This window comes from Capra hircus, chromosome 21 (genome assembly GCF_001704415.2).
Source record: "Capra hircus breed San Clemente chromosome 21, ASM170441v1, whole genome shotgun sequence".
In the NCBI taxonomy this organism is placed as follows: Eukaryota; Metazoa; Chordata; class Mammalia; order Artiodactyla; family Bovidae; genus Capra; species Capra hircus.
Genome location: NC_030828.1, coordinates 26,691,494 through 26,718,980, shown reverse-complemented (window position 1 = coordinate 26,718,980; position 27,487 = coordinate 26,691,494). Strand labels below are relative to the sequence as shown.

The following is a 27,487-nucleotide window of genomic DNA, read 5'->3' as shown; positions in this document are numbered from 1 at the left end:
TGGCTACCCATTCTAGTATTCTTGCCTGGAGAATCCCATGGACAGAGGAGCCTAGCAGGCTACAGTCCATGAGGTCACAGAGACCTAGACATGACTGAGTGACTAGACAACAACATTCAGCTCTTTAGAAAGGATGTTGGGAAGGATGACAGAAACTCTGGAACTGTGCCATTGCTCCCCTCTGCTGCCCTCAGGGTGACCTGATCAGTCTAGAGCAGGATGGTTTTCCCATTAAGCATGGATGTGGCCTCAGGCTGCTTCACAAACCAGTTCAGGGGTGAGCTGGACCAAGCACCAAGCACTCTCTAATGCTTGAGTAGAGTTTGGATTTTCATTCAGCATGAAAGAGATGTTGCCAGGGCCCAGAGGCAGGGACCTGCCCCAGTTCTGTCCCAGAGTGGGGGCAGAAAGCTTCTCAGGAGAAGTGCTTGTTGTCTGGCTCTTGAGCAAAGGGTAAGAACTTTCCAGGCAGAGAAGCCAAGGAAAAGTGTTCCAGAGTGATAAACATCCATGGTAGAAACAAAAAGCAGACCAGCAACCCAGAAAGAAAAGAAGGCCAATATAAAAATGATGCTGTATAGGGCTTCTCTGGAGGTCCAGTGGTTAAGAATCCACCTGCCAATGCAGGGGACACGAGTTCGATCCCTGGTCTGGGAAGATCCCCTATGCCCCAGGGCAACTAAGCCCATGAGCCCCAACTACTGAAGCCAGAGTGCCCTAAAGCCCATGCTCTGCAACAAGAGAAGCCACTGCAATGAGCAGCCCACTCGCTGCAACCAGACAGACCCAACACAGCCACAAAATAAAATAAATATATAATTTAAAGAAAGATGCTGCCAAAATTTTTCTGCAGGGGAAATACTCTGCCACACTGCAGTTGATGGTATCTCTTTTCTGCTCTTTCCAGGGTCAGGTGGAATGATGGGCTGGCTATTAGACAAGGCTGTGAGCTCCCTTCCAAAAGGAAGGAAACAAGGAGGAACAAAAGCACCATGTGGGACTAAGAGAGAAACTGAAAACATTTGTGGCCTGAGATTTATATCTACTTTGTCAATAAACATTCCTTAGGAAGGATGATTCTATACAAGCTAGAAATGTGTTCACCAAGCATTGTCCCAGCCCAGGGTTCCCTATTTAAAACTGAGTTCTACGGTAGCACTTTGGAAACACCGAGAGACCAACCAACCCAAAGGAATCATTGGGTCTCTTGAACTAGTCCTTCATAAAAGCAAGGTTTGGTTATGAAATTAGAAGCTTAAAATATCAGACTGTTGGTATCTAAGACACTCATCAGCAGGAAAAAAAAAAATGACATGTGTCTGAAATTTAACTGCACCCAGGGAACTCGGCACCCTATGTATATCCGTGAATGGTTGACACTTTCATAGGCTGGTGCCCTGGGTACCAACCACAGTGGTGAAAGCAACTTTGCATGTTGGAACAGACTCGGATGTGTTTTGTCTTTTCATCAACACACCTGATACTGCACCCTCTTCATGGAGGTTTTTTTTCAATTAGCTCCTGAAGTAAGATTGATTTCACTTGAATTTTGCTGTAAGTAGTTTTTCCTGGCATAGTGCTTGGTAGTGAATGATGGAGACAGAAGGGAAAGAAGACAGGAGATGACTTAGGGGAGAAAGTGATTTTTAACCAAAAGTGATCATTGAAGCTGATTTTCTAGAAGGGAGAGAACTGGTCCTCTGTTGAAAGAAATATCCTGTAGCTCATTTTGGTTGTGGAAGTCCTCTTGAGTTACAGTAGGTGAAAAACACTCGGGAGCTGTCATAAAAGCTTGAAAAAGTCATGGGACCCTGGAGAGGAAAGACTGGAGGAGGTGGAGGGTAGAGGACAGAAAGCCAGAGAAAAAGGAGGAGGGGGAGGGCCTGGACGGAGGAAGGGAGGAAAGAATGGAGAGATATTACACACTGGGGCCGAAGAGAAAAACACCCAGTGGGAAATCCCCAGACATGCTGGAGGATATTTTAAGAATGGCATGCAGCAAACAGCCCCTGCTTTTATGGTGCTGTCGTCCCTTCTCTGCACCCCCAACACCCAGGAAAGTATTATGGTGCTGGCTGTGCTTTTGTAAAAGGCTGTGGAAGGGTCTGTGGGCCTCGTGGGACAAAGCAGGACAGAGAATTGCAGCTGCGGAAGTGGGGAGGATGCAGGCAGGAGAGACGGATGCCGAAGAGCAGCCAGGGCGGCAAAGACAGGGGACTTTTGCCTGCAGCAGAGCCCCTGTCTGCCCTCTTCTCCCCCAGCAGCCTCGCCTGGGGAGACTCCCTCCCTGTATCTCCTCCAACCCGGCCAGAGGGCACAAGGGCATCACCAGGGCAGCCCCTGAGACCCCCACAGACCCCCTCTGGGTCTCCAGGAACAAAGTAGATAGCCTAGCTTCCCAGCTTCTCTGTTCCTAATTTGCCCGCTGGGACTCACAGGTCTTAGGCTCAAAGGAAAATGAAATGTTTGCTTAAAATGGGGGCGCGCAAGGTGAGGGTGTCTGTTCTGAACTCTTAACTGGACTAGGTATCTTCAAGATTCATAAACTGTCTAGCTGTAAGTTCATTTCAGTAGAGACCTCACAAGAATTTGAGGTAAAAACCCTACCAAGTGTTTAAAAATTTTTTTATACCAGGTTAATAAAATATTCATTTGCTTGGAAAGCAAAAAAAAAAAAGGAGCAGGGGAACGGAGCCCCCTGGCAACTCCACCACGAATTGCTAATGAGCCCACATCCTGCCAGCTCTCTGCAAGATGGTACTTCCTCTTCAGTAACCTGGCTTCCTCTCCCTCGTCTGCTCTCTCACTCCTCCTACTGAACACCTTCCTCTCTGGGGTTTCTTGCTCCTCCTGAAGCTTCCCAACCCTTATCGCGGACTGTTCAAGGGGATTACCAGAGGCCCCAGTTCTACCTACCCTGTGAAATCTGCCGAAGAAGTGAAAGACAGCGAAGCCTAATGACAAAGTGACCCACAGGCGATGTGAACTTGAGCGAGTCCCTTGGCTTTCTCTTTTCATGAAAGGGACTCTTATCCCCAGATGGTTGTCAGGCTTAACTAAGACAGAGCACAGCACCTGGGCCTAAAAAAAATGCTCAAGATACAGCAACTGCCTGGCCATGAGCCTGCCCTCCTGTGAGGGAGAGGGATGGAGCTGCAGAGAAAGGAAGCGGAGGTCTGCAGGGGTGTGAGGGACAAACGGTCATAGCAACGAACACCAATATGCCTGCGAGCCTGTTAGGCATCCGCTCGGTTGGTTCCTTTGAATCCTCACCTTAGCCTGTGGAGGGAGCCTCTAGATTCAGCCCCAGGGGCTTCCCTGGCAGTGTAATGGTTAGGGCTTTTCCTTCCAATGCAGGAGGTATGGGTTCGATTCCTGGTCAGGGGGCTAAGATCCCACATGCCTTATGGCCAAAAAAGGCAATATTGTAACAAATTCAATACAGACTTTTTAAATGGTCCACATAGAAAAATAATCCTGGGGTTTCCCTGGTGGCTCAGTGGTAAAGAATCTGCCTGCTAATACAGGAGATTTGGGTTCGATCCTCGACCCGGGAAGATTTCACATGCTGCAGAGCAACTAAGCCCACACACCACAACTCCTGACCCTGTGCTCTAGAGCCCAGGAGGCTCAACTACTGAGCCCACATGCCCTAGAGCCCATTTTGCTATTGCAATGAGAAGCTCACGCACCACAACTGGAGAGTAGCCCCTGCTCATTCGCAACTAGAAAAAAGCCTCTGCAGGAATGAAGACCTAGTGCTACCAAAAATAAATACATAAATAACTTTTAAAACCCCTAATGTTTGTAAAGATAAAATAAAATAAACTTAAAATAAACTTGGACCTAATTAGCAGATAAGGAAACTGAGGCTTAGAGACCTGTGACAGCAGCCTTGTCATGGATGGCAACGCAGAAGTCATTCAGCAAGACTGGGGCTTCAACTGAGGTCTGCCAAGATGCAAAGCTCTCTCTCTGAAGTCAGCCTTAAGCTTGAGCCCAGCCCCTTCTCTCTGATGGAGGAGAAACCCCTTCCTTGCCCTCAGCTAACACTCTACTAACAACCCAGTTTAACCCTGCTTGGCGCAAGAGAATGCTCAACCCTCTCTTACCTGGCCACAGGTGGGCAAGGTGTGTCCGGAAGGGCACAGGGAGTCCTTTTTCTCTTCCAGACTCTTCTGAGGGTCACTGTCACTTTTAAAGTATTTTCTGGGTGGGGGCTTGGGCTTGGAGGATGTAGGCTTTCTCACCAAAATCTCAAAGGATTTCTTGAGTTTCAGTGGCGGGTGGCTGCCCTGGCTTGCAGGGAGGGGCAGGCTCTCCTGGGGGTGCCTGGATGAGGCCCCAGGAGGCACCCCTGGTTCCCGCCCCAGGGGCAGGCTGGGGCTGTGCACACTGACTTCCAGGTCAGAGGGTGGCTGTTCTCCACTGCTGCTGGGACTGCCCCCAGGAGATCCTGACATGTAACTGCTGTCACTGCTGGAACGGATCATGACCTTCTGCGCCCGTCGATGAGGGGGTGCAGAGTTCTTGTCCCGCTCCTTTTCCAAGGTGGGCCGCCCATGCCAGCTGCTCTCCAGCCTTTTGACACCTGCATTGGAAGCACAAATGAAACTCCATCCCTGGTCTGTCTCAGGACTCCTGCCAGGGGTACACTGCTTGCCCAGGCTGTCTGCTTCTCCCCGGAGGTCACTTTGGAATGAAGCTCAGAAGTCTTGGGTCTGGTGTCCAGCACCAGTGACATCAGGCTGGGAAAATCATTTAAACTTTCTGAGTCTCCAGGCATAGAGATGGAGATGCATCCCCAAGGTTGCCCTTCAAGGAAGGGCTTGATGTCCTGGCTGTTAGCCCCTTCAGGGACCACCTTGCCCAAAAGGCAGCCCACCTCCAATGCCTGATGGAGACGAGGCTAGAAAGACCCAGCCAATTCTGCACACAGGACACCTCCAGTGGGCCATGTGAGCTCCATGGCTGGGCGGAAGTAGTCTGGTATTATCTCTGCTCAACTGGCCCCTCTGCTCAGCCCTGAGACATCGTTCACTCCCATAGGTGTGGAGCCTCCGGATGCTTCTGAATCAACATTCTGACCATGGCCCATTTCAAAGCCTGCTGGCCTTTGGGGGAACCCAAACTTCCACCCTCCATTTCCTATCTGTAAAATGGAGATACTCATTTCAGGGGCACTGGACATTTTGGGGTTCAAAATCAAAGAGAGAAAATGTCTGTGAAGGCGCTTTGAGCATTGTTCCAAGAGGTCCGGGCTTTCATGGTGGCTCAGTGGTAAAAAGCCTGCCTGCCAATGCAGAAAGCTCAGGTTCAACCCCTGGTTTGGGAAGATCCCCCTGGAGGAGGAAATGGCAATACACTCCACTATTCCCACCTGGGAAATCCCATGGGCAGAGGAGCTTTGTGGGCTATAGTCCTTGGGGTCTCAAAGAGTTGGACATGACTTAGTGATTGAACAACAATAACCAAGAGGTTACCTTTCTTTCCAAAAATGAGGATGAAACAGGGCCAGAAAACCACTGTGCCCTAGCCAGACTCCCCTCTTCCTTTTCTCTTCCTATGCAGCCCTTCCTCCTGGTTCTGAGCCCCCTTCTGAAACCCTGTCATATTCTGAGCACTAGGGCCAACCACACACCCTCCACTGACCCTTCTTTGTCTCTAGTAGTAGAAGATGCCCCTTGCCTCGCACCACAGATCAGAAGAGTGGGAGCAGACCGAGGCCCAGGCTCTCGCTCAAATGTCAGCCATTCTGCAAGTCCAGGAGCAACAGGGGAGCCCCACAGGCGAGCATCTCAGACCTCAGTACAGAGCCAAGGCCGATGAAGCTCATAATTCAAGTCGTCTTTAGAGAAAAAGTTTTTCTTTTGCTTTTTCCTGATCATAAAATAAAAATGTATCTTTGTTTAAAGTCAGCTGCAAAAAGGAAGAAATGAAAGCAAAAATCCACCCCCAGCCTATCAGAGATAACCTCTGTCAAACTTTTTTTCTCTGTCCTCCTCCCTTGAGCATAGATGCATGTCGAGTGGGTGGAAATGGAAGAACACCACTGAAATAAAATTCTGGATCCTGTCCTTTTATCTGGACACTCTCCAGACTGTGTAACATCCTTGTGAATATCAGTGCTAAAGCCTGCACATTATTCTATAATATGGACATTCCACAAAACTTGGCCAATGCCCACCAGCTGTACATTGGAGTTGGCCGGCCTGGTTCCCAACCCAGATTATCTGTGTACTCTGTGGCTGATCTGGGGTAAGGGAGCCTCTCAGTGGCTGATCTGGGATAGGGGAGCCTCTCAGGACCCCACATTTTCCCAAAAATATGCATAACAATTATATGGGAAGATTCAGGGAAATAGTGTATTAAATAGCATGCCTAACAAGATTAGAACTCAATACATGTCAGAAACTTTATTAATAGATATTATTCTTTCTAAGGAACCTATTAGCATGGGCTAGTGGTTGAAATCTCAAATGCCTATAGGGAGAGAGGTGAGACAGGCAACCTGGTAAAATAAGATAACAGGGAATGGTGAGGACTGTAAAGAACTAGAGAAAGTTGGTGGATTTAAAACTATTCAAATTCAGATGATTTTAAACTCTCGTGCCTCCGAAACAAAGCATAATGGGACCCCAATTTAGCTGGTGGACTGTTAGCTTTCGATCCTTGTCTATGAACCAGGCTCATCTGTGATGACTACTATGTTCCTGAGGTAGAGAGTAAGTTGGTGGCTAGACTCAAAGCTTTCTAAGAAGACAAAGATGCTGCAAATGCAAGTTCACCGTCTCCTTACCTTCTAGACTCCACTGGTGCCGCTCCTTTCCAAACTTGACGTTCTCCACAGCCTGGGCCACAGCTTCTTTGAGCTGCTGTTCAGAGACCTGGAAAATATACATCACCTCCTTAAGCAAATAGTGGGAAGTTCTGCATCAGGTTCTGAGTCCTGTACCAGTTCCCTAGCTGGGCCCCTGGATTTTGCTGTCTTTCATTCACACCCACTCTACAAAGAGCTGACATTCCCAGAAACACCCTGGGCATCAGTGGTTCCCTAGTATCTTATGGACAAAGTCCAAACTGTGTCAATAACGGGATTCTCAAGGTGGCCCCTCTGAACTCCCTAACCTTTTCTCCACTACTTGCTGCCAAACCGGGCAGAGTTACCATTTTAGAGTTTACCTCTGGGGAGTTCTTCCACACTTAACGCTGCCGTGACATCATCATCACCTTTATTACCAACAGCAACGATGTCATAACTGTAACCCTCGCCATCTTATTGCCACAGGCAATTAATCACCTTTGAGTAATAGTTAAAAGTATGAGTTCTGGAGCAAACAGACTCATGTGCAAGTCCCAGTGCCCTCATTTTCTAACCACACACTCACACAAGGAACTTAAGCTTCTCACCCTCAATCTTTTCCCTGCAAAACAGTGACAACAATAGAACCTACTTCACAGTAAAGTCAGAGGGTTTTTAAAAAGAACTTTTTGGACACCAAAAGCACAAGCAACAAAAGGAAAAAAAAACAGATAAATTGGACAATCTCAAAATGAAAATATTCTGCATATCAAAGAACTATGAGATAAATGGGACAGAATATATAGATAAAATTGGATGACGAAAAAGAAAAAGATAAAAAGAAAAAGAGACAAATCGGATAACATCAAAATGAAAATATCCCGATACCTTTTTTTTTTCTCCTTTTTTAAAAAAATTTATATTGGTTTTGCCATACATTGACATGAATCCACCACGGGTGTACATGCGTTCCCAAACATGAACCTCCCCTCCCACCTCCCTCCCCATAACATCTCTCTGGGTCATCCCCATGCACCAGCCCCAAGCATGCTGTATCCTGCGTCGGACATAGACTGGCGATTCGATTCTTACATGATAGTATACATGTTACAATGCCATTCTCCCAAATCATCCCACCCTCTCCCTCTCCCTCTGAGTCCAAAAGTCCATCATTACTTTAAGAATTATCAAATCACCAGTAAGTTAACCTTTAAGACTAATTCTACTTGTTTCACATAATCATACTAAGGCTTTCTTTCTTCTTTGATTTTTTCCCTAAGTATTACTCATCCCCTTAAAATAATAAAGATGTAGCTATATTTAAGCAAAAAAAAGATGAAAATATTCCATGTATCAATCAACAAATGGCAAAATCAGTAGAGTGAAATGGGACTCACAGAATGGGAGAAGACTTAGGCAAATCAGATTCCTACAACTCAACAGCAAGAACAATCAAACCATCCAAGTAAAAATGGGCATAGGATTTGAATAGATATTTTCCAAAGAAGACAGACAAATGGCCAACAAGCCTGTGAAAGGATGTTCAACATTACTAATCATTAAGGAAATGCAGATCAAAACCAAGAGAGAACTTCTCTGGTGGTCCAGTGGTTAGGACTTCCCCTTCTAAAGCAGAGGGTAGAGGTGCTATCCCTGGTCTGGGAGCTAAGATCCCACATGCCTCGAGGCCAAATACCAAAACAAAAAATGAAAGCAGTATTGTAACAAATTCAATAAAGATTTTAAAAATGGCCCATATCAAAAAAATCTTTAAAAAAAACCAAAAACACGATGAGATATCACTTCACACCCATGAGGATGGCTACATGGTCCAGTGGTTAGGAATCAGCCTGCGAATTCAGGGGACACAGGTTCAACTCCCTGGTCTGGAATGGTCCCAGCTGCCTCAGGGCAACTAAGCCCATGGGCCACAACTGCTGAAGCCCGCACACCTTAGAGCCCATCCTCTGCAATAAGAGAAGCCTGTGCACTACAACTAGAGAGTAGCCCTTGAACAGCAACAAAGGCCCAGTGCAGCCAAAACTAAAAATTAAGTCATTAAAATAAATAGACAGAAAAGTGACAAGTGTTGATAAGGATATGGAGAAATTGAAACACTGGTGCATTGCTGGTGTGACTGTAAAATGAGACAGCCAAGGTGGAAAACAGTATGGCGGTCCCTCAAAAAGTTAAAAATAGAATTACCATGTGAGCCAGCAATTCTACTCCTGTATATTACCCACATGGAATGGAAAGCAGGGACTCGAACAGATATTTGCACACCCAGGTTCATAGCGACAGGATTCACAATAGCCAAAAGATGGGAGCCACTCAAGTGTCCACCAACAAATGAAGGGATGTGCAAAATATGGCCTCTAGATATACAATGGAGTCTTATTCAGCCTTCAAAAGGAAGGAAATGCTGACATAGTCCATAGCACAGGTGAGCCTAATGGACACCATGCTGAGTGAAAGCGCCCAGTCACATATGACACCACTTAGACGAGGTATGCAGAGTTGTCAAAATCAGAGAGCAAACAGAGGGAAGTCTGGAACACAGTGAGAGACAGAAAGTGAGAAGAGTCTTCTCCAGAGGGGAGAAGGAGGGCTGTTTAAGGGGCAGAGAGTGTCCCTTTGGCAAGATGAAGAGTCCTGGGAATGGCTGATGGTCATGGCTGCAAAACAATGTGAATGTCCATCACGCCACTGAACTCCATGCTTCAAAATGGCTAAGACTGGGGACTTCCTGGTGGTCCAGGGGCTAAGACTCTGTGTTCCCATTGCAAGGCTCCATCCCTCATTGGGGAACTAGATTTCACTCACAACTAAGAGTCTGCCTGCCGAAACAAAGATAGAAGATCCTGCATGCAGCAATTAAGACCCAGTGCAGTGTTAGGACTCAAAATGGATTAAAGATCTAAATGTAAGACCAGAAACTATAAAACTCCTAGAGGAGAACATAGGCAAAACACTCTCCGACATAAATCACAGCAGGATCCTCTATGATCCACCTCCCAGAATTCTGGAAATAAAAGCAAAAATAAACAAATGGGATCTAATTAAAATTAAAAGCTTCTGCACAACAAAGGAAAATATAAGCAAGGTGAAAAGACAGCCTTCTGAATGGGAGAAAATAATAGCAAATGAAACAACTGACAAACAACTAATCTCAAAAATATACAAGCAACTTATGCAACTCAATTCCAGAAAAATAAACGACCCAATCAAAAATTGGGCCAAAGAACTAAATAGACATTTCTCCAAAGAAGACATACGGATGGCTAACAAACACATGAAAAGATGCTCAACATCACTCATCATTAGAGAAATGCAAATCAAAACCAAAAAACTTCACACCAGTCAGAATGTCTGCGATCCAAAAATCTGCAAGCAATAAATGCTGGAGAGGGTGTGGAGAAAAGGGAACCCTCCTACACTGTTGGTGGGAATGCAAACTAGTACAACCACTATGGAAAACAGTGTGGAGATTCCTTAAAAAATTGCAAATAGAACTGCCATATGACCCAGCAATCCCACTGCTGGGCATACACACTGAGGAAACCAGAAGTGAAAGAGACACATGTACCCCAATGTTCATCGCAGCACTGTTTATAATAGCCAGGACATGGAAACAACCTAGATGTCCATCAGCAGATGAATGGATAAGAAAGCTGTGGTACATATACACAATGGAGTATTACTCAGCCGTTAAAAAGAATACATTTGAATCAGTTCTGATGAGATGGATGAAACTGGAGCCGATTATACAGAGTGAAGTAAGCCAGAAAGAAAAACACCAATACAGCATACTAACACATATATATGGAATTTAGAAAGATGGTGATAATGACCCTGTATGCGAGAGAGCAAAAGAGACACAGATGTGTATAGTGGACTTTTGGACTCAGAGGGAGAGGGAGAGGGTGGGATGATTTGGGAGAATGGCATTGAAACATGTATACTATCATGTAAGAATCGAATCGCCAGTCTATGTCCGACGCAGGATACAGCATGCTTGGGGCTGGTGCACGGGGATGACCCAGAGGGATGTTGTGGGGAGGGAGGTGGGAGGGCAGTTCATGTTTGGGAACGCATGTACACCCGTGGTGGATTCATGTCAATGTATGGCAAAACCAATACAGTATTATAAAGTAAAATAAAGTAAAAATAAAAAGTTAAAAAAAAAAAAAAAGACCCAGTGCAGCCATGGGGTCGCTAAGGGTCGGACACGACTGAGCGACTTCACTTTCACTTTTCACTTTCATGCACTGGAGAAGAAACTGGCACCCCACTCCAGTATTCTTGCCTGGAGAATCCCAGGGGGAGCCTGGTGGGCTACCATCTATGGGGTTGCACAGAGTCAGACATGACTGAAGCGACTTAGCAGCAGCAGCAGCCAAATAATACATAAATATTTCCTCCAGCATACGTACTGTCAGTGCTCACTAACTAAGCAGAGCTGTGTTTGAACCCTGCCACACGGGCCTGTGTAGATCTTACCCACCATCCCCTTCTCTATCCTATTTCTGCTGGGAGTCGGTCATGTCATCCAACCATCTCATCCTCTGTTATCCCCTTCTCCTGCCTTCAATCGTTTCCAGCATAGGGATCTTTTCCAGTGAGTCAGTTCTTCCCATAAGATGGACAAAGTATTGGAGCTTCAGCTTCAACATCAGTCTTTCTAATGAATATTCAGGACTGATTTCCTTTAGGATTGACTGGTTTTATCTCTTTGCAGTCCAAGACAGTCTCAAGAGTCTTCCTCAGCACCACAGTTCAAAAGGATGAATTCTTTAGCACTCAGTTTTCTTTATAGTCCAACTCTCACATCCATACACGGCTCCTGGAAAAACCATAGCTTTGACTAGATGGACCTTTGTCAGCAAAGTAATGTCTCTGCTTTTTAACATGCTATCTAGGTTGGTCATAGCTTTTCTTCCAAGGAGCAAGCGTCTTTTAATTTCATGGCTGCAGTCACCATCTGCAGTGATTTTGGAGCCCAAGAAAATAAAGTTTCTCACTGTTTCCATTGTTTCTCCTTTATTTGCCATGAACTGATGAGACTGGATGCCATGATCTTCGTTTTTTGAATGTTAAGTTTTAAGCCAACTTTTTCACTCTCCTCTTTCACTTTCCTCCTCTTCGCTTTCTGCCATAAGGGTGGAGTGATCTGCATATCTGAGGTTATTGATATTTCTTCCAGCAATCTTGATTCTAGCTTGTGCTTCATCCAGCCTGGCATTTCGAATGATGTCCTCTACATAGAAGTTAAGTAAGCAGGGTGACAATACTGCTTGACGTACTCCTTTCCCAATTTGGAACCAGTCCATTGCTCCATATCTAGTTCTAACTGTTGCTTCTTGACCTGCATACAGATTTCTCAGGAGGCAGGTAAGATGATCTGGTATTCCCACCTCTTTAAGAATTTTCCACAGTGTGTTGTTATCCACACAGTTAAAGACTTTGTCATAGTCAATAAAGCAGAAGTAGATGTTTTTCTGGAATTATCTTGCTTTTTTGATGATCCAGTGGATGTTGGCAATTTGATCTCTGGTTCCTCTGCCTTTTCTAAAGCCAGCCATTATCAGCCTTAAAGGTAACTGCCTGCTGGCCTGTCTCACTAAACATCCCACAGTGCCTCCATCTCAGTCCCCAGCTGAGATCATTCTTGTTGAGTTCTGCCCTAAGGTCACAGGTGTTAGGCCTCCTCAGAAGTGGAGCCCAGAACCAAGGTCACCTCTGAAGCTGACTGAGCCCCTTTGGCTTTGCCAAAAGCCTCCTGATCATCACTAACAAGCTTCCTGACTCCCAATTAGGCAAAGATGCCAACTCCAGTAAACACCCAATAGCACCCCAACCAATCATCTAACACCAACCATCCAACAGGAATTTTCTTTGTCTTGAGGCTATAAAAATTGGCTATTAACTCATGGAAACTGTAGGCTCTCTCTGGTCTGCCATGTCTGCCTGGAGGTTGGCCTGCTGTGCTCTAATTGCCCACATTATCTCTTCTCTTTGTTCTTAATAAACTCACTCCCTTCTGAAATGCTCTGTGTCTGGAAATTCTTTTCCAACTCTGAGCTTGGACTGCCTCAATGATTCTCCTTCCTCCTAAGTCCACTCCCTTCTCCAGTTCTCTGTTCTGGCTGTGGTATTGCCTTTGCTCCATCTTCCAATCTAAAAATACTCCAGTCCTCCTAGGCTCTCCTCTCTCTTTTCCCAAACCTAATCAGCCAATACATCTCTCTCTCTTTTTTTCTCTAACATCTTAGAATTGAAGATGATTTTTTAAATCCTTGTTGCTAGTCTATTTCATTTATTTATTTGTTTATTTTTGGCCATACCATAAGGCATGTGGGATCTTAGTTCCCCGACCAGGGATTGAAACTGCACCCCCTGCATTGAAAGTGTGGAGTCTTAACCACTGGACTGCCAGGGAAGTCCCCAACCAACAGCTTTTGTTGATTCTTCCCAAGTTGCCTCCTGCTGCCCCTTCTGCTCTATTCTCCTCCCACATCTGCTGTTTAATTCAGGCCTCATCATCTGTTTCCTTCCTACTAAAAACTCCAACTCCACCTACTCCATCCTGTCCTCTGCAGAGCAATCAAAGGGTAAAAAGAAAATTCTGAACATGTTACAGCTAGAGCTTCAGACTCCCCTAGCTCGTCACCACCCACAGAATGCAAACACTTAGCGTCCTGTGGAAAGCCCTTGGCATGTGACCCCAATGCCTCACCAAACTGCATTCTCAACCCTCTGCTCCCGTCTCTGCCCCCCAGTCCCAAGAACCTACCCCTCCCTCCTTCCACGGCAGGTGCCTTCAAGACTCCGCAACTTAACTCTGTGTCCCTGCTGCCTGGAATGACCTTCCACAAAGTCTTTGCCTGGAGAAAACTAACTTTCACTACATTTTGCTTTTATCTGACCTTCCCTTCTGTGTGCCTGTGTTCTCACAGTACTGACCACGCTGTATTGCAATGATTTCTCTGCCAGTCTCGTGGGAATGTAAGGATCTGGAGGGCAGGACTGCGTGCCAGGAGCTCGCGCACTTCTCCCTGTGTGCCCAGTGCCCAGCTCCAGAGAGTCACATAGTGGGGACCCGCTGGATGCATGGATGAGTGAATCTCTTCTATCTGTTAACAGAAACTCTGGGTCTATGTTTTCCTGCCCTAACACCTGTAACTCAGCCATGAGAACCTCCTGAGCTAATGCCAAGTGCCTCAGTGTCTAGGAGTTTGTCATAGGACTTCTGCTGCAGAAACTTGTTACTATAGATGCTTGGTTCAAACTCAGTTAACGTCTGCATGTTCACCACTTCTTGTTCCCATGGGAGTCCTGCGAGAGTGGGCCTGGGAGGGAGAGGATGCCCAGGGAGTCACCTGTGGGTCTGGATGGCGGCTAACCATGATGGGGATGGGACCCGGGTTACAGTGACTCAGGATGGCGTAGACTTCGTTGAGCGTCATGCAGTGAACGGGGGAGTCGTTGATCTCCACCAGCTCGTCGCCGCATCTGTAAGAGGCAGCAACAGGGAGCTGTCAGGCAGGTCATTCACAGGGCGTGTGCAAGTCCCCAAGGTCCCGCTTCTGCCTAGGGTGCATGATGAGACCCCAAATTCACCTTGCTGACCAAAGCAGCTCATCACACACCCCCTTCATGCATGACCACAAAATGGGAGACAGTGCATCCCAGAATGGGGCAACATTCACCACAGTTTGTAACCTTTTCCTGCCCTTCTCTATCTAACTTAAGCTCGAATGAGATGGAGGGTGTAGTTTAACCAGTGTGATGGATTAACCAATTAACCACAGGTAAACTGATCACGTCCTCTCTTGGGCCTTCTGTGTTCTCATACGCAGAATGTTTAAGGGAATGAACAAATGGGATGTGCTAAAAGATAGAGAAGAAATCACTGGTTGAGGTTCCTGCATGGAGTTCATTCTTATCAGGCAGGAAATGGGAGGGAGACGAGGTAGAAAAAATAAGGCTGCAAGGGGATTTGTACAAGCCAATTCCCTTGCTTCACACATGGGGAAAATGAGACAGAGAGAGTGAAATTATCTCAATAAGACCTCACTTAAGGACTAAAAACTTTTTCTGTTAATTGCCACATAGTAAATATTTCCCCTGCTCCAGTACTCTTGCCTGGAAAATCCCATGGACGGAGGAGCCTGGTAGGCTGCAGTCCATGGGGTCGCTAAGGGTCGGACACGACTGAGCGACTTCACTTTCACTTTTCACTTTCCTTCATTGGAGAAGGAAATGGCAACCCACTCCAGTGTTCTTGCCTGGAGAATCCCAGGGATAGGGGAGCCTGGTGGGCTGCTGTCTACGGGGTCGCACAGAGTCGGACACTACTGGAGCGACTTAGCAGCAGCAGCAGTAAATATTTTAGGCTTTGCAGACCATACAATCTTTATGGCAACTCTGCAACTCTAATGTCATAGCATAAAAATAACAGCCTTAGAGAATATGTAAATGAATGAGTATGGCTTTGTTCCAATAAAACGTTATTAAAAAAAAAAAAAAACAGACGGTGGGCCCTCATTTGCCATCCTCTGCCCTAGCTGGTTATCAGCAGAGCTGGGACTGAAATTTAGCTCTCCTGACACTGATTTCACGGTTCCTGCTGCTGTGGTCGGCTGCTTCTTTCTTCTACATTGCTATTGCAGAGTTGGTTGGCTCCCTTTCTCCTTCTCCTTGCTAAGAAGGAGCACATTTTCATTGCTGTAAAAGAAGGCCATCGCCAGACAGCACCTCATGCCAAGGAAAGTGAAAGTTTCCAAAACAATCCCTACTCAGCTGAAGTCTAAGAGGGAAGAGTATCTCAAGAGATTTGGACTAGAGCCGTCGCTCCGTCGCCCTCCTGCCTAGGGTAGCAGCAAACCCATCACTAATCCAAGCGTGTACATCCTATAGTGATAGGGAAACCGTTAAAATGTGGCCAAACCCTGCTGATTTAGCAAAACCCAAACTCAGTAGAGAAGGTATACCTGAAGATATATTATCTGGGATACATTTAAATATATAGCATAAGTTGATGTAAAGAGTAGCTAAGTCATGTCCGACTCTTTGCGACCCCATGGACTGTAGCCCACCAGGCTCCTCTGTCCATGGGATTCCCCAGGTAAGAATACTGGAGTGGATTGCCATTTCCTTCCCTAGAGGATCTTCCTGACCCAGGAACTGAACTTGACCCAGAAACCTCCTGCTTGGCAGGCAGATTCTTTACTGTTGAGCTACCAGCATATATCATATGCTCGATGAGAGAAGATAAACCATATATGAATGCGGAACTGAGTATTCTAACAAGTTAAACTGGAATAAAATATTATTATTAGACTCAGATAACTTGTTGAAAATAAAATTTAGATTTTTACTTCTCTTAGAAGTTATCTGTAAAAAGACATACGTGAAATGCTGAAAAATCTTTTGTTTGTACTACCAAGAAACGGAGTTAATACTACTGATTTGCTTAGTAAGCTTTTTTTTTCCATATAAACTACATAGGCAAACCTCTTTGAACCTCCTGTTTATGTCACTATACAATTAACATCAGTTACATCTGAATTAAAGTATGCTCACTTCATGTTTTCTGTTTCTGGCCATCATTCTCCGAGACAATATCTCTTACATGATGACATGTATACAAATTCCCCGGGATCTCCTTAAAATGCTGGTTCCGATTCAATGAGTCGGGGAGGGCTGTGGAATTCTGCATGTCCAAGGGAATCCCAAGGGATGTCAATGCCGCTGGAACTACACCTGGATGTCAATGTCCAGGAACCACACTTTGAGGAGCAATTCTAAAGATCTCATCTTCTGATCAATCTCCTGACACACAAAGGAATTCCTTCCCTAAGATCTTTTCCAGAACATAATCGGGACATACCGCAGTCGACCATCCAGATGTGCCACGGATCCTGGAGACAGCGTGTGAACGAAGATGCCGGAAATGCACTGGAAATAGGGGACGCTGCACAGTCCAATGCCCAGCCCGACGCCCGCCTCTGGAAGGCAGAACAGGGTGGAGGCGGGGGCTTGTGACTGCACTAGACCAGGTGTGCCTGGTCTGTCAGGGGCCCAGACTTGTGCTGGGTTCGCTGATGTCTCCTATTGATCAATGCAGTCACTCCATGCATAGTTGCAGAGCATCGCTGTGAACAGGCACTGCCCGAGGGTCAGAAACTAGTGGCCAAGGCAGATGAAGATGCTGAGATCAAGTAGGGAACGAGAAAGCAGGAAGACAGGGAGGGAGAAAGAAAAAGGGAAAAGGAAAGGAGGAAGGGACGGAAGGAGGGCGGGAAGGAGGGAAGAAGGAGGATAGATGGGAGGGAGGGAAGAAGGAGGGAAGATGGGAGGGAGGGAAGAAGGAAGGAGAGCCAACAAGGAGGCCAGCCAGTACGGCTGGAACATAGCTCGTCATGGAGAGAGTGCTCAGAAGTCCCTCAAGGATTTCCAACTGCAATTAGCAGAGCATCAATCAAAGAGATCAAACCAGTCAATTCTAAGGAAATCAATCCTGAATATTCACTGAAGGACTGATGCTGAAGCTGAAGCTCCAAATACTTTGGCCACCTGATGCGAAGAGCCAGCTCACTGGAAAAGACCCTGATGCTGGGAAACATTGAGGTCAGGAAGAGAAGAGAGTGACAGAGGATGAGATGGTTGGATGGCATCAGCGACTCAATGGACAGGAATTTGAGCAAACTCCGGGAGATAGTGAAGGACAGGAAAACCTGGCGTGCTGCAATTCATGGGGTCACAAAGAGTCAGACATGACTGAGCAACTGAACAACAACAAGAAAACTACAAAGGCCTACAGGTTCTTTCTCTCTGTCCCCACGAAGTGCTCCAAAACCACTTCTCACCCTGCCCACCTTGCTGCAGCAACACTGGCCTTCCCTCTCTCCCAACAATCTGGGCCGGCTGCCTCCTCTTCACCCTCCAGGTCTCAGCCTGGTTGCACTCTGGCGGGGAGGGCCTGATGAGCCCATCGCTGTCAGCATCCACCCCGACTGGTGAAGGGACTGGATGTTGATCTTCAAATGTCTGAGTGTGAGAGCATCTCAATTCTCTGCCCCAAGTAAGAAAAAGATCCCAGAGAGGGCAAGCGACCTATCCAAGCTCCCAGCAGATTCACCGTAGAGCTGTAACTCCTGGTCATGAGTGTGTGTGTGTGTGTGTGTGTGTATGCATGAGAGAGAGACCTGTGTTTTCTTCATTCTGTTTTATTTGAACCACTGCACCAGAACACACTGACTGAATTGACTGAATTTGGATCTTGTGTCCTGGGTTTCTGTTAACAAATAGAGCCCTAGACCCTGGGGCTAAACAATAATCATAAAACACTGGAAAATCATAAACAAAGACACGGACATAGAGAACAATCATATGGGTACCAAGGGGGAAAGGGAGGTGGAATGAACTGGGAGACTGGGATTGACATATATACATGACTATGTACAAAATAGCTAACTAATGAGAACCTACTGTACAGCACAGAAACTCTACTCATTGCTCTCTGGTGATTTAAATGGGAAGGAAATCCAAAAAAGAGGAGATATATGTATATGTATATGTATAGCTTCCCTTGTGGCTCCCTTAAACCGTCTGCCTGCAATGTGGGAGACCTGGGTTTGATCCCTGGGTCAGGAAGATACCCTGGAGAAGGAAATGGCAACCTACTCCAGTACTCTGGCCTGGAAATCCCATGGACAGAGAACCCTGGTAGGCTACAGTCCATGGGGTCGCAGAGAGTCTGACACTTCAGTGTCGGACACTGAGCGACTTCACTTCACTATAGCTGATTCGCTTTCCTGTGCAGCAGAAACTAACCCAGTATTGTAAAGCAACCATCTGTGTGCTCGGTCCTTGGTCGTGTCCGACTCTGCAACCCCGTGGACTGTAGATGGGATTTCCCAGGCGAGAATACTCAAGTGGGTTGATACTGCCTTTTCCAGGGGATCTTCCTGACCCAGGGACCAAACTCATGTCTACTGCATTGGCAAGTGGATTCTTTACCATCTGAACCACCTGGGAAGCCATAAGGCAACTATATTCCAACAACAAAAATCTGCTTAAGGACAACAGCCTGGCCTGATTCCCCCTAGGAAAGTCAGGGAGACAGCTCAGAAGTGGGGGTCCAGTCAGAGGGTGGAGGAGAACAGTGAGGCCCCTGGGAGGCAACGCCTGCCTACCTTTCTTCAGGGACACCTCCACCAGGATCCTGTCGTTGGGCTTGGTGCTGCTGGTGGGCGCCTCGGGGCTGTCCAGGATGAAGGAGCTGCAGGCCTTGGTGACGCAGGTGCTAGAGCTCAGGGAACGGCACAGTGGGGGGGACAGGTGGCTGCCCAGGGAGTGGGGGGCCGTCAGGCGGGTCCTAACCGTGAGGGTGAGCAGCCCCTTTTTGGCTTGCTGAAACAGAGAGGGTCACAGCTTCCAGCAGCAGCTCAGAGCAAGGCTGACCTTTTATTTATTATTATGTTTTTGTGAATAACAGGAGTGGAAGAACATGTTTTTGAAGAACATGTGGCAGAGTGTGTGTGTGTGTGTGTGTGTGTGTGTGTGTGTGTGTGTGGTATGGAAACCTGTATATACATATGCTGTTGATTAGCTGTTCAGACACATCTGACTCCTGTTGTTCAGTCACGTCTGACTCTGTGGGACCCCATGGACTATACAGGCCATGGAATTCTTCAGGCCGGAATACTGGAGTGGGTAGCTGTTCCCTTCTCCAGTGGATCTTCCTGACCCAGGAATCAAACTGGGGTCTCCTGCATTGCAGGTAGATTCTTTACCAGATGAGCTATATGGAAGCCCATTCCCAGGTGGCTCAGTAGTAAAGAATCCTCCTACCAACGCAGAAGATGCAAGAGACATGGGTTCAATCCCTGGGTCGGGACAATCCCCTGGAGAAGGAATTGGCGACCTACTCCAATATTCTTGCCTGGGAAATGCCATGGACAGAGGAGCCTGGCAGGCTGCAGTCCATGGGGTCGCAAAGAGCTGGACACAACTGAACACGTGTGTGAGCACATACCACATCAGTTCAGTTCAGTTCAGTTGCTGAGTCGTGTCCGACTCTTTGCGACCCCATGAATCGCAGCATGTCAGGCCTCCCTCTCCATCATATATACATATATATGCCAAAAAGACAGTCTTGAACTAAGTAGTCAGAGATTCAAAAAATATCTTTCAGTGACTGTCTTCCAAACTTAAAGCAGATTGTAACAGAAACACACAGAACGTTTTGAAACAGTGCTATAAACCTTAGATAGTTGATGTGGCCTCTGACAACAGTCCTGACCACACTGTGATTTCCTGAGTGGGGCCTTGGGCACTGTGCCAAGATTGGTGTCAGCAGGGTGCCCCATGCAAAGGAGCCCACCATTAGAATGTGTAGGTTTGTAGGAAGTAGGGTGATTTTGGGAGCTTGGTTCCTTTGTCTGGAGGCCTGAGCATTTGGCTGTAGAGGGATAACAAACAGTCACCTTGAACTTCTGTAAAGCATCCTGATGTGTCAGTCCAGCCATCGACTCCCCATTGAGTTCCAGAATTTCATCACCTGTTGGGAGAGGGAGGAGGGAGGAATCGTAGCTGAGAAGAGTGTGGCCCCAACAGGGGGCGTTACCCCCATCTTAAACTCTAGTGCGCTCCCCCACCCCCCTGTCCAGCTCTCTGTGTAATACACAAACCACACAGAGAGCATTACTCACCCAGGTCTCTCCCACTGAGAGGCGGGCAGGGCAGCGGGGCTGGGCCTTCTCTGGCCCCTCTTACGGTCCAGGGTGGGATCCAGGGTCCTTAGCCAAGGCCTGGCCCGGTCGGCTCCCTGTCCACCTCCTGGCTTCACCTCTTCCCCTCCAGCTTCAGCCCCCCATGCCACCCTCTCCCCTGACCACTTGCTGAAACATTGTACACCCGCCTTTCCACTGTCATCTGTGAAGCTCCGTGCTTGTTTCCATGGATCTTCTCAACTACAACGTGTGTCTCCTACCTTTTCTAGCTACCATCTCTTTATTTTTTTTGCACTGGGTCTTTGTTGTGGTCCACAAGCTTCCTTCAGTTGCCATGGGTGGGCTTAGCTGCCCTGTGGCATGTGGGATCTTAGTCCCCTGATCAGGGATCGAGCCCGTGTCCCGGGCGTTGGAAGGTGGATTCTCAACCACTGGACCACCAGGGAAGTCTCAGCTACTGCCTCTTAACCTCTCAATCTCTTCTGATTTTGTGCTCTTGGGGCATCTGGCACCTCCCACTCTCAGAGCTCTCATCACCCCGGTGGTCACTGATAGCCCGAGAGAGTCCCTCCCTGAAGATGGGGCTTTGTAACAGCAGATGCTGTACCGCCAGGGCCAGTTCTGGGTGAGGCCTCCCTAGTATTCAGTAAATGTGGGTTGGATGTGATGTTTCCAGCATGCCATGAAGATCCTGTCGTACAGAAGCGGAAAGCGAGCTCAGAGAAGTCTGAAGTTCATATGGTAACAAGAATTAGGACTCGGGGCTTTCACTCCAAGTCCTGTCTCCGCAAAACACTGACACACCTAAGAGAAAAATTTCTTCTGTATCCAGAAATCCATTTTTATGTGTATAGGAAACCACTTTCTCCCATTCATTCAATCTATTCAATACACCAACAGAGAGCACTGTCTCTGTTTTTCTGTTTTGTTTTGTTTGACCACACTGCAAGGCATGTGGGATTTTAGTTCCCCAACCAGGGACTGAACCTGTGTCCTCTGCAGTGGAAGCACAGTCTTAACCACTGGACCACCAGGAAAGTCCTCTGCCTCTGTATTTCTTACATGACTTTCTGGCCTGATTGCTCTTGCTGAATCTGCAGTCACTTAATAATGGTTCCATTATAGACAATCCATCTTTTTTCTCTCTGGTTGTTTTAAATATACGTTTTCTTTTGTCTTCAATAGCCTGAATTTTAACTAGGATGTATTGGGATGCTTCCTCATATTGAAGTTCCGGGCTTTGAAATAATTCTAGAATATTCTTAACCATGCTCTCATTACCTGTAATTCCCCTGCTTTTACGATGCTCTTTCTTTCTAGAATTCTCATTAGATATTCTGGACCTTCTCAACCTATTCTCCATGTTTCTCTAGTGCTCATCTTTTTTTTCCTCCATTGCTCTATGTGGCCTCCCTGGATAATTTCCAGCTCATATATTCGCCTGACAGTTGCATTTATCTGCTGTCTAACCCATCCACTGAGGCTTGTTTGTTTTTAAATTTCAATGACTTTACTTTTTAAAATTTCTGTTATTTTTTCACATTTATCTTTTCATTGTGTTCTATTCTTTCCTTATTGTTTTTCAGTTACTTCTTTTATTTTTTTTTCAGCATATTATACACTGAGAAATAATCACCACAATATTGTTGTTCAGTCGCTAAGTCATGTCTGATTCTTTTTGACCCAATGGACTGCAGCATGCCAGGCTTTCCTGTCCTTCACCACCTCCAGGAATTTTCTCAAACTCATAATCTAGTTAATATTAGTCACCACACCTGGTTACAAGTTGATTTTGTTGTTGTTGTTGATGAGAAAACTTTCAAGATCTACTATCTAAAGAGGGGTGTGGTTGTCAAAGCAGTGGAGGGCTGGAAGAGGGAAGGAATGGGAGCTTGGGATTGGCAGGCGCAAACTAGTATATACAGGGTGGACAGACAGGAAGGTCCTACTGTGCAGCACAGGGAACTAGAGTCGGTATCCTGTGGTAGACCATAATGGAGAAGAATATGAAAGAGGATCTAAATGTGCATCACTGAGTTCTGTGCTACACAATAGAAATTAGCACAACACTGTCAATCATCTATGCTTCAGTAAAAATTTTTTTAAAGCTCTACTCTCTTCAGTTCAGTTCAGTTCAGTTCAGTCGCTCAGTCGTGTCCACTCTTTGCAACCCCATGAATCGCAGCCCGCCCGGCCTCCCTGTCCATCACCAACTCCCAGAGTTCACCCAAAATCATGTCTGTCGAGTCAGTGATGCCATCCAGCCGTCTCATCCTCTGTCGTCCCCTTCTCCTCCTGCCCACAATCCCTCCCAGCATCAGAGTCTTTTCCAATGAGTCAACTCGTCGCATGAGGTGGCCAAAGTACTGGAGTTTCAGCTTTAGCATCATTCCTTCCAAAGAAATCCCAGGGCTGATCTCCTTCAGAATGGACTGGCTGGATCTCCTTGCAGTCCAAGGGACTCTCAAGAGTCTTCTCCAACACCACAGTTCAAAAGCATCAATTCTTCAGTGCTCAGCTTTCTTCACAGTCCAACTCTCACATCCATACATGACCACAGGAAAAACCATAGCCTTGACTAGATGGACCTTTGTTGGCAAAGTAATGTCTCTGCGTTTGAATATGTTATCTAGGTTGGTCATAACTTTCCTTCCAAGGAGTAAGCGTCTTTTAATTTCATGGCTGCAATCACCATCTGCAGTGATTAGCAACTTTCAAATGTACAATATAATATTATTAACTAAAGTCACCATGATTGATTCATTTTATAACTGGAAGTTTATGGCTTTTGATAACCTTCACCAATTTTGCCCACCTCCAGCAACCACCCATTTATTCTCTGAATCTGTGAGTTCTGGTTTTTTTTGTTTTGTTTTTAGTCCACATGTAAGTAAGATCATGTACTGTCTTTCTCTGTCTGACTTATCTCACACAGCATAATGTCTTCAAGGTCCATCCATGTTGTCCTAAGTGGCAGGATTTAATTCTTTTTATGGCTGAAAAGTTATAGTCTTTATTTCTAACTCATTTTCAAGGGGAGCTTGTTTTCTAGTGGAACTCCCATAGCCCTCAGACTGCTAACTTTAATTTTTTCCCTTTTTTTCCAGTAGGCACCCAGGGGTCTCAGGGCTGGTTTAGGACTAGTTGTAACATTAGCTCTGCAGTGTGGAAGTCCTGAGATCCAGGTTTTGATGGGAAAGCTGCAGACTCACCCAGACACAGACTGACTCTTTGTTTTCTTGAGGGAGATGTCCTTCCTCCACCCAAGAGCCGAGGACAAAGTTATGTTTCCGCCTTGCTTCCCTTGGCTTTCTGGTCCATGACCATGAAGGCTTTTTGCAGGTTCTCAGAGGTTCCCAGGGCCCATGACCACATCCCCTGTCCCTATGTGGGCATCACACCCCAGTCCCTGGGCCTTATGCTCCATAAGCAGCTTCCTGTGCTACTGACAGGGACAGAGTGAAGAGATAAAGTAGGTGATTAAATAGTTAATTCCACTAGGGGACTGTGAGCAGAAAAAATATGGGAGACCCTGTCAGCTAATGATTACTCAGGAAAGCAGGTTTGCTTAACCACAGAACCAAGCAGGCTTGCTTAGCAGCAAAACCATGCAGCAGAAGCAGGAGACATGCCCCCAAACGGTAAAACAGTGGCGTGAGCCCCACATCCTGCCCAGTGAGCTCAGCAGGTTAATGATCCCTAGGCCACGCTCTCTGCACACATGAAAAAGAGTCATTTGTGGACCTAACTTGACCTGCCTGCCCAACCTGGAAGAGGAGCTGATGATGGACTCATGACGTCTACTCAAGTACGAAAGAAGGTCTTCTCCTCACATTTCCTTATTATTATAAAACTGTAGCCCAGTAAGTTCTCAGGGTGTGGCATTTCTCATCTGCCCACCTATAGAACTCGCAAGTGTCCTGTTCAATAAACCGCTTCTTATCTACCACTCTGTCACTGAATTCTTTCTGTGCTGAGACATAAAGAACAATGGTACCAGAGCTCTTTGGAGCCCTGGAAATGACACCAGTCAGTTTCACTGTCACATCATCAACTCCTGGGAATGTCATACTTAAGATTAAGTGGTTTCTTTATGTCTGAGAAGCTGGGTGTTTCCATTTCTTTCTCTAGAGTTTGAATGTGCTATTTTATCCAACGTATCTGTGATAATAAAAGGGGTGTGGAGAATATTGAAATCAGCATAATATGTTCAGTTGCTAAAACTAGAGGAGAAAAACAAAAGGCTCAGTCCTCTTCCTTAGAAGATGCCAACTTGAGGAATGAAAACTGACAAATTAAAAAAATAATCACAATATAACTAAGTGCATGCTGAAGGAAGGATTTATAAAGGACATACTTCATACTTCACTACCCATTCTTCATTACACAAAATCCTGAACTTGTCTGCAAATTATTAGGTCTATCCCAAGGGAGCTGCGAAGCCCAACTCTGGAACCCCCAGAGTCTTTATTCCTTATTTGGCCATTTTTGGTGGAAGGGGATTAGCCTCGGTTTTGCCATGTAAATCTTACACAATCATTTTTTTGCAAGGGCAATACAGATGAAACATTACTAGCCTTGATCTGGACACAGTAGTTCTGTTGCACCTGTCAACTACAAAGTGGCACCTGCCAAGGGCATCTGCCCTCTGCCTCTGAGGAGACTGAACCCTGTGCGCTGCAGCTGTTGACCTTTGACATGCCCTAAAGGGAGCCCAGTGTAGAGAGTGAGGCACTTTGAGCTACAGGGAAACTGGTGGAACAGATCTTTATAGATAGATATTTTCAGGAACTGATTTTATGACCCTAATCCTCACATTTCCTCATATCTAGAAAAGCACTAAGTCCTTTCATGGTGACATTAGCTCCTCGTGACTAGCAGAAAACCGCTTGCAAAATAAGTGCTTGATTGCACTGAACGCCACCTTCCCCAAAATCTTATATACTGACCTTCCCCCATGCCTCTTTGGAGCAGTGTCTCAGAACTATGTGAGGTGCTGTCTCCTGGGCTGCAGTCCTCATTTTGCCCCAGATGAAACTTAACTCCAACTCTCACATTGTACATCTTCTTTTCTTCAGTCGACACAACAGATATATCCCCTGTGAATCCTTCTCTTTAAAAAAATAATTCATTCATTTATTTCTTTATTTCTGCCTGTGCTGGGTCCTTGTTGCTACATGGCTTTTGTCTAGTTGTCGGGGGCTACTCTCTGCTGTGGTGCCCGGGTTTCTCATTGTGGTGGTTTCTCTGGTTGTTGCAGAGCGTGAGCTCTGGGGTGAGAGGGCTTCCACAGTTGTGTCACACAGGATTAGTTGCTCCTCAATATGTGGGGTCTTCCCTGACCAGGGATCGAACCTGTGTCTCCTGCATTGGCAGACAGATTCTTTACCGCTGAGCCACCAGGGAAGCCCCTCAAGGCCCTATTCTTAAGCTGCACTTTTGAAAGAAGTTACAAAAGGGGATTCAGTCAATTATCTGAGGCTAGAATCAAGGACTGCAAACTAGCTGAGTGTCTTTTTCACCGAACTCTTACGATTGCTATGGACTAAGGGACACAAATACCTGGAAAGAAAATCCATGAAGCTGGTTTCTCCTGGCCACTTCAGTTCCTCCTTCACCTTTTATTCAAACACAGAAACGTTCAGCAGATATAAATCAGAGTCTCAAGATCCTGATCCACTTTCCTCTTTTTCTCTCATGGACTCCTCTGCAGGCCTTGGATTCAGTTATTCCCCTAAAGCTGTGCCTCAGCCCTCTTCACTCTCCTCTTTTCCCTGCCTCCTTTATCTGCTCTATAACTTCAGCTATTTTCCGCATGACCCTAAAAACAATTCAACAAGCTTAAGTCCCTTCTTGAACTGGGACCCAAATTTTCATTCGCCTGTTGGACTGCGCCACCTAGTGGTCACCTGCAGACCTGACTCCACTCTGCTGTTTAAACCTGAGAATCTTCATTTGGTCCTCTTCCTTCACCTTCTTGCTGTGGTTGTTGTTCAGTCACTAAGTCGTGTTCAACTCTTTGCAACCCCATGGCCCGCAGCATGCCAGGCTTCCCTGTCCTTCTCCTGGAGTTTGCTTAAACTCATATCCATTGAGTTGGTGATGCTACCCAACCATTTCATCCCCGTTGACCCCGATCCTCCTGCCCTCAATCTTTCCCAGCATCAAGGTCTTTTCTAATGAGTCGGCTGTTTGCATCAGGTGGCCAAAGTATTGTAGCTTCAGCTTCAGAATCAGTCTTTCCAATGAATATTCAGGGTTGATTTCCTTTAGGATTGATTGGTTTGATCTCCTTGCAGTCCAAGGGACTCTCAAGAGTCTTCTTCAGCACCGCAGTTTGAAAGCATCAATTCTTTGGCACTCAGCCTTCTTTATGGTACAACTCTCATATCCATACATGACTACTGGAAAAACCATTGCTTTGACTAGATGGACAATTGTCAGTAAAATGATGTCTCTGCTTTTTAATATGCTGTCTAGGTTTGTCATAACTTTTCTTTTAAGGAGCAAGCATCTTTTAATTTTGTGGCTGCAGTCATTGTCTGCAGTGACTTTGGAGCCCAAGAAAATAAAATCTGTCATTGTTTCCACTTTTTCCCCATCTATTTGCATGAAGTGATGGCACTGGATGCCACAATCTTCATTTTTTGAATGTTGAGTTTTAAGCCAGTTTTCTCACTCTCTTCTTTCACCCTCATCAAGAGGCTCTTTAGCTCCTCTTCACTTTCTGGCATTAGAATTGTATCATCTGCATATCTGAGGTTGTTGATATTTTTCTGGGCAATCTTGATTCCAGCTTGTGATTCATCCAGTCCTCCGCCTCCTAGTCTATGTCACTCATCATTGTTCTCTAGTTTACTAAGATCAGACAACTTCAGGGGTTCTCTGGCCTCATCTGCCGCAGAAGCCACTGCTTCACCCTTCAGCATCTTTCTCTTCCCAAGTT

General features: G+C 46.2%; 1 protein-coding gene across 3 annotated transcripts in view; it reads right to left on the bottom strand.

Annotated features, from left to right (window-relative positions):
- Window positions 1-27,487, bottom strand: part of IL16 (interleukin 16) — a 114,090-nt gene that overhangs the window by 18,341 nt on the left and 68,262 nt on the right. For all 3 annotated transcript variants that reach the window (XM_018066447.1, XM_013973065.2, XM_018066448.1), the window contains exons 7-12: window positions 20,296-20,369; window positions 19,003-19,219; window positions 16,695-16,812; window positions 14,182-14,314; window positions 6,800-6,887; window positions 4,113-4,591 (exon numbers count right to left, since the gene is read on the bottom strand). In XM_018066447.1, coding sequence (XP_017921936.1) covers window positions 4,113-4,591; window positions 6,800-6,887; window positions 14,182-14,314; window positions 16,695-16,812; window positions 19,003-19,219; window positions 20,296-20,369 — 1,109 coding nt within the window. The remainder of the gene's footprint in view (window positions 1-4,112; window positions 4,592-6,799; window positions 6,888-14,181; window positions 14,315-16,694; window positions 16,813-19,002; window positions 19,220-20,295; window positions 20,370-27,487) is intronic.